The sequence below is a fragment of the Bos mutus genome, chromosome 2 (genome assembly GCF_027580195.1).
Source record: "Bos mutus isolate GX-2022 chromosome 2, NWIPB_WYAK_1.1, whole genome shotgun sequence".
Classification (NCBI taxonomy): Eukaryota; Metazoa; Chordata; class Mammalia; order Artiodactyla; family Bovidae; genus Bos; species Bos mutus.
The window spans coordinates 11,336,619-11,344,008 of NC_091618.1; the positions used below are offsets into that span (position 1 = coordinate 11,336,619).

Here is a 7,390-nt window from a genome sequence, read left to right on the forward strand (position 1 = left end):
AGATTCTGAATTATCACCTTGCCTATAATCACACAATGAAATATAATAACTGGTGGAGTTGTAAAGATCCAGTCTGGTTCCTTCTTCAAAATGATAACATGACTTGCCTAAGGCTGCTGCTGCTGCTGCTAAGTCGCTTCAGTCGTGTCCGACTCTGTGCAGCCCCATAGACGGCAGCCCACCAGGCTTCCCGGTCCCTGGGATTCTCCTGGCAAGAACACTGGAGTGGGTTGCCATTTCCTTCTCCAATTCATGAAAGTGAAAAGTGAAAGTGAAGTCACTAAATAGTAGCAAAACCAGGACAAGACCCCAGGTCTCCTCACTCCTAGTTTACTGTTCCCAAGATTACGCTTCTCTCTACACAAAGTCTGTCTTTTTTCCATAGACTTGGAACGCCAGTTGGAAGAACAGAAGAAGCAAGCCCAGGATCACAGGCTGAAATCCCAGACAGTTCAAAATGTGGTACTGATGCCTGTGAGCACTCCTAAGCCTCCCAAAAGGCCCCGGCTCCAGCGGCCAGCCTCCACCACCGTCCTGAGCCCTTCTCCTCCTGTCCACCAGCCTCAGTTCACGGTCATCTCACCCATCACCATCACACCAGTGGGTCAGTCATTTTCCATGGGCAATATTCCAGTGGCCACCCTCAGCCAGGGCTCCAGTCCTGTGACTGTCCACACACTGCCTTCTGGCCCTCAGCTCTTCCGTTATGCCACAGTGGTCTCCTCAGCCAAGAGCAGCTCACCAGACACAGTGACCATCCACCCTTCGTCTAGCTTGGCACTGCTGAGCTCCACCGCCATGCAGGATGGGAGTACCCTGGGCAACATGACCACCATGGTGAGCCCTGTGGAGCTGGTGGCCATGGAGTCTGGCCTAACCTCGGCCATCCAGGCAGTTGAAAGCACCTCAGAGGATGGGCAGACCATCATTGAGATTGACCCAGCCCCAGACCCAGAGGCCGAGGATACTGAGGGCAAAGCAGTCATTTTGGAGACCGAACTGAGGACTGAGGAGAAAGTCGTGGCTGAGATGGAAGAACACCAGCATCAAGTCCACAATGTGGAGATTGTGGTCTTAGAAGATTAACTGGGGGTCTTGGGGCCAGGAGATATGTTTTGGTTTGGAATTTTAATTATTTGTTTATTTTTATCATTGTCCCACTCATTTCCACATAGGATCCTTTTTTTTTTTTAAAAAAACAAGATCTCATTGTTGTAACTGAACATGTCGGGTCCCTTCCAGCCCCTCTCTGAAAAATGGACAAAACAAGCTGCCCTTCTGGAAGTTGAGAGTAGGTCATTCAATGTCCTAACCGTCTTACATCAAGAGAGTTATTTCTTTGAGGGGAGGCATCAAGATAACCCGAAACCCTCTCCAGAAGTCACTTTCCAGGCTGGTCTCTCTGTGTATACACGTGGTTTTAGTCTCATAAGGTGCATTGACCAAACCAGGGAACACAGATCTGACCCTGAAGGCAACCCACTCACACATGGATGCAAAAGTATACTTGATGTTGTATCCTGAAACAAGCCCTCAGAGGCCAGTGCAAAACCCCCAAACAAAAGTGAGTTGACTCTGCTTAGAGGGGAAGATAACAAACTAGCAGAAGCTTAAAAAGGGAAGTGCTTTGGCCAGGATGGGGCAAGGAAATTATCTTACTTCCAGAAGTGCTACTGATGCCTCTTGCTGTCTCTGAGGGTTACCACCATGGGTGCCGTTTTGAGGCAAGGCCAGTGTTAAGCGGAAGGGTACATTTTCACCAAGCAGGTGGCGTCAGGGACCTGCAGCTTGGCAGAGATAAGAATCCAGAGATGTCACAGCTGTGCTTTGGGGCTAAGGCTTACCTTGCAGCCGCTCTGTCAAAGCACTTACCCTCCTAGTCCATTCATTTGCAAACTGTGGTGTGGTATAAAATTGCTCTGGTCCTTAGACTGTGGCTGTTCTGGGTGGCTGGGGCTCCAAGGCCATCATTTTTATTGCATGACTCCAGGAGCAGGAGATTTCCTCTTCCAGACCAACTGCCCTTTTTTGCAGGGCCCTTTCTTGACTTTGGAACCAAAAGCAGCCACTCCTTTGGTGCTTCCTCTTGTTTTCCCCTGTATCCCTGAATGGTTAATGGCATCTGTCTCCTGGATCCCACGCTCTTCAGCTTTTTGGCTGATTCAGAGAACAGTGACAGGTGGCTGCCTGCCTTCATCCCCTTTTAGATTCATTTCTACCATTTATACCACAGATGTTTCTGTGAGATATTGAGCTCATAAAAGACCCTTAGGTTTGGCAGGGAGGACTCAATATCCCAGCCTATCAAGTAGATGTCTCCTGAGCAAGCTGGACTTCCTGGGAAAGAAGCATTGTCTGCAGCATTATATTATAGGAAATGTACCAGGAATGTAATCATAATGTCTTTGGGTGGGGAGGGGGTATTTTGTTTTGTTCTTTTTTTAATGTTTTTGTATATTTGGAGCTGGGCCCATTTTCTGTGCTGTGATTCTTTCTCTTTGACCATCTTCAGTGTTTGGGGCAAGAGTGGACCCTGGTTTTTATTTCTAAAGAATGCATTGTTTACTGCACTAGGAAAAATGTAGGGAAACTGCAGACCATTTAAAGGAAAAGTAGGTCAAAAAAGAAAGCACACATCTTAGGAGTGGGAGGTCTTTTTTTTTTTTTAATTAAAAACAAAACTTTGACCTGTAGTTTCCTTCTTTTTTTTTGAAGGCACCCACCTGAAGCTATGTTTCTTCCAACGGATGTTGGAAACCCTGTTGTTAAGCAAGTGAAAACTGCGTTCTGCCATCCCTCCGATAGCTGTGTATAGCTAGAGAAGCCCTCTCATTTGGAAGGGTCAATCTTAAAAGGCTTAAGGGTGAAATTTCTGAATCCCATGCAGTTGTGATTTTCAGCTTTAAGATTGTCCGGGGTTTTGTTTTTCTTTTCAGAATAGTCAATAGACAGAGCAATCAATTTAGAACAAAGCTTTGGCCCTTAATATATCTTTAGTGAGGAAAATGACTTTTATTTCTTGCTTCTTTAGATTTTCTTTTGGTACATAAACAAAATTTCTGCCTAAGTCTAAAACTACTACTTGAACCTAGAAAGGCACATGTCATCCCTCATGTGGTTTTTAAGGACACTTTTCTCTTTGCTAGAGACAACAGGCTTAACTCTGGACAGAGGAGGAGCCCTAGAGAACACCTACATGCTAGCTTAGGTTCCTTTCTTATTTCAGAGATGTTGGTACTGTTTTAAAGTAGTGTGAGCATCATGCTTCCTAAGTCAAGAGATCGCCTCCTAAAGACAGAGCCTGTTTCTTTTCACTCTCTGAATATTCCACCTGGTGGAAATACATGAGCTATGTTGTTTTCCTGGTCTTCCAATAGCCTGTCGTTATTGCTCAATGCTATGTACCTGTTGTTGAATGTGGGTTTCCTCGTAGCCCTGGTCTAAATGAGCTCAGATGGGGTGAGACACACGCAAGGCACTGCTGTGTGCACAAGCAGTTGCAGTGAATCATTCCTCAGGCTGAGCTTCCAGTAGCCATCTATCTTTCTGTTCCCTCACTAAGTGAATGTTTGTAAGTGTCACCTATGTGCCAGGCTTTGTGCTCGGCACTCGCAGTACAGAGATGAAGCCTCGCTCAGTCCATGCACTCAAGGGACTCATTCTCCAGAGACTGTCTGGAGTTAAGAACTGTATTTCAATATAATTGGTTTCCTTTGTAACCTTATGTATTTTATTTCACGCATTGATAAATATTGTTCCGAGAGCTGGTCCATGGATTTCAGAAGGCTACCAAAGGTACAAAATGGTTAAGCCTTTCTCTAGGGAGATACTGAAACTAATCATCCAATGGGATAAGTGCAGTGGCAGAGCTATTGGCTGGGAGAAGAGAGAACAAAGGGTCAAGCGTCTAACCCAGCTTGGAGGCAGAGATCAGTAAATAATGGGAGTACTTCCTGGAGAAGATGTATACCTAACCTGATTTAGGACAGACCATTTTTGGCTACTTTTTTGGATTCCATTTTCAAGTTGTTGGACTTAGGTATACAAGAAGGGGGAAAAAATCCGCTGTCTTGTTGCTTCTGCCTCCAGAGCTAGGCAGAGTCAGCAGCTTAGATAGGCTCTCCTGAGACCACTCCACTGGAGAAAGCCCAGTCATTCATCAGCTTCTCAGAGTTTCCAGCAGATGAATCCAGTACAGGACTGGACTTTAGCTGGTAGAAGGTAAATGCCCCAAACATTCCTGCAGTGTGGTTTTCACAAAGGGCTCAGAAGCAACTGTTCAGCTGTCTTACCTTGGCCATGCCCCTGTCTGGTGCGTGCCTGTTCTCTTCCCCTTTTCAGTTTCCAGGCTCCATCCCTGTCCCCTCCCCCAATTAAAACAAAACTCCCTGCCATTCCAAAGTTAAAAAAAGAAACAATAGACTTAAATATTTAGGATTTCAAGCTGTTTCATGTGAAGTTTCTTTTATGCTTCTGTCCATATTTGGGGAGGAAGACCAGAATTAATCCAGATACCCTCAAATTTAACATTCAACCCAGGTGGATTGACTGTTTAGTGGTGGCATTTTAACCTATTTCATGAAAAGCATTAAAGGTAAGTCTGCATGGTGGGAAGTACTGGTAACATTTGATGATAAAGATAGTGAAATCAAGTACGAAATATGGAACTCCTAGTTCATTGAGTTTGGAGAATGGCTCCCCACTCCAGTACTCTTGCCTGGAAAATCCCATGGATGGAGGAGTCTGGTAGGCTGCAGTCCATGGGGTCGCAAAGAGTCAGACACGACTGAGCGACTTCACTTTTGCTTTTCACTTTCATGCATTGGAGAAGGAAATGGCAACCCACTCCAGTGTTCTTGCCTGGAGAATCCCGGGATGGGAGCCTGGTGGGCTGCCGTCTATGGGGTCGCACAGAGTTGGACACGACTGAAGCGACTTAGTAGCAGCAGTTCATTGAGTTATAACTGGCCCACAACTCTCAAGGAGGCAGAAAGGACAAAGAAAAGGTTGAATTCTCAAAATAGGCATGAGTTGTGATTCACTTGGGTAATGCTCCTGAGGAAATAGTCCTTTCTGAGACAAATCAGATTCTAGGTTAGCTAGCCCCTGCCTTTTCAGTCAACAACCTAGTACAATTGATCACAGACCCCTCACACCTTGGATACCTCTTCCCTGGGAAATTCTTGTGTAGTCTGTAACGTACTACAATAATAAGCAAGGCTGATGCGCTAAACAAAGGATCAGTTCCGCTAGACTAGCACTCTCTGCCCCTGGTATTCTCTTCTTAGATAGCCTTAGTTGAGTCATTTCTAGTTTTCCTTGCCAACCTGGAACACCTTTCTTAGTCCCAAGCTAGGCAATCGCGCGCCCTCTAGAAGGTTCTACTTTCCTTGAACATCCTCACCATGCTGCACCATCCTCCTTGCTTTGGAGAAACCAGTGTCACTTAGTTCCCAAATCCTGCCATGTAGTAACTCTGCCTTTCTTAGCAATAACTTTCTTATCAACAACTCAAGACAATCATTTCCTTCCAAGGAGACCCCAAGACCCAAACCTCACCGTACATCCAGAGATTTCAGTCTTTACTCTAGAACAGCCTTCTTAACTCTAGTCATCACCTGAATTGAGGCATCTTTGGGATATGCTTGTGCTCGAAGTTCCTCAGAACACAGATTCTAAAATCTATCTTTCACACCTGATCGATTCTCTACCTATGGTCCATAGCCCAGGCTGAGACATGCCTGTTTGCTGGATAAATTATTGCAGCCCAGTATGATTCTTAACTACATCTTCATAACTACCTGAAGTTTCTGTTGTGTCTATGAGGCTCCCAACCTGAAGACTCCTGAAGCCCTCTCATCCTAAAGTAGGCCACACTCTACTTTGAAATTAACCCTGGGTTCTCTTGCTTCTATGTGCCTTTGCTAGTAACTATGGTTTATGACGTGGGTCGATTTTTCTAGTTTGAAGACACGTGGACATTAGCATTGGGTCACATACAAAGATAAATCTGAGGCTGGGTAGTGATCCAGAAAGAAAGATGGGTTCCTCATTGGACTTTAATGTAGGAGCTTTGTCCATGGGATCCTCCAGGCAAGAATACTGGAGTGGGTTGCCACTTCCTCCTCCAGGGGATCTTCCCGACCCAGGGATTGAACCCGGTCTCCTGCATCGCAGGCGGATTCTTTACCATCTGAGCCGCCAGGGAAGCCCCGTTTATGCCTACACAGAGTTTCAAACATAGGAACAGTTCACATGAAAAATTTAGGATAAAACTTTTCTTCAAAAAACAGCAACAACAAAAACCAAAGCCCAGAAGATCTGACAACACTGGGTCCACATTTCCTCACAGCAGCACCAGACTGGAACTGAGGCCTGTGTTAGGTGAAACATGGCTTCTTAACAGACACTGTCACTCCCTATTACAAACCCCAATCTATTAATACTTATTTTTTGCAGCTTATTTTTTGATTCAATGGTTTCAAGCACACTCTTCCCCCCAGGTAGCTGCGGAGCTTATTATTAATACCTCATTTCCTTCAAGTCTCCGTTCACATGTTCCCTTATCAGAGAGGACTTCCTTGATTACCCACCCTATGAAGAGTGGCAGTTTCCTTCTGCACTGTGCTTCCCACTTTCCTTTACCCTGCTTTATTTTTCTTTCTTTTACTATCACCTGATATACATGTATTTTTTTCTCCCCCAACTAGAATGGAAGCTCCATGAGAGCAGGGGCCTTTCTCACCTCTTGGTCACTGCTGTTCTGCAGTCCCTGGAACAGTGCCTGGCATGTAGTAGAGGCTGGATAGATATTTGATGCATGAATAATATTATTAATAATAATAATAGCCAATACTTATGGAAGGATAACTATGTACCAAGCATTGTTCTAAGCACTTTACATTGTTAATCCATTTGATCCTCACTACAGTCCTGCGTGGTCAATAGCATTGTTTACATCATTTTACAATGAGGAAACTAACATTTATATTCTACTCTAAACAACAGATACATTTGAAGCATTGTATATGGATCAAATTTATTAAACAGAGTCTTCAAATGTGCTAGAGAACCTTAATACCTAAAAGGAAAACTTTCAACTAACTATTTTATCGTGATGATGTTCTACGGATAATGTATTTTGTTTAGCTGCTCCTTAAGGTTGTTTTGCTTACAGTCCTGTTCACCATCTCTCAAAAGTACTGGAGAGGGAGTTGTGAGGGGAGGGAACTTACCTGAGAAATTATTTTAGAACCCAAATCATCTATCCTGTCCATCAGACACAGGAAGTACTGATTTATCACTTTGTTAATGGTCCTGTTTGAGGTGATGCTGATGTCATGGTCCCTGATTAGAACTCCTTCATTTGTTCCCTACTGTATAGAGCCCA

At 44.5% G+C, this 7,390-nt stretch overlaps 1 protein-coding gene across 3 annotated transcripts in view; it reads left to right on the top strand.

Annotated features, from left to right (window-relative positions):
• Positions 1 to 7,011, top strand: part of GMEB1 (glucocorticoid modulatory element binding protein 1) — a 38,672-nt gene extending 31,661 nt beyond the window's left edge. For all 3 annotated transcript variants that reach the window (XM_070384186.1, XM_070384197.1, XM_005900883.3), the window contains one exon: positions 386 to 7,011. In XM_070384186.1, coding sequence (XP_070240287.1) covers positions 386 to 1,086 — 701 coding nt within the window. In that variant the 3' untranslated portion in view covers positions 1,087 to 7,011. The remainder of the gene's footprint in view (positions 1 to 385) is intronic.
• Positions 7,012 to 7,390: the final 379 nt, after the last annotated feature.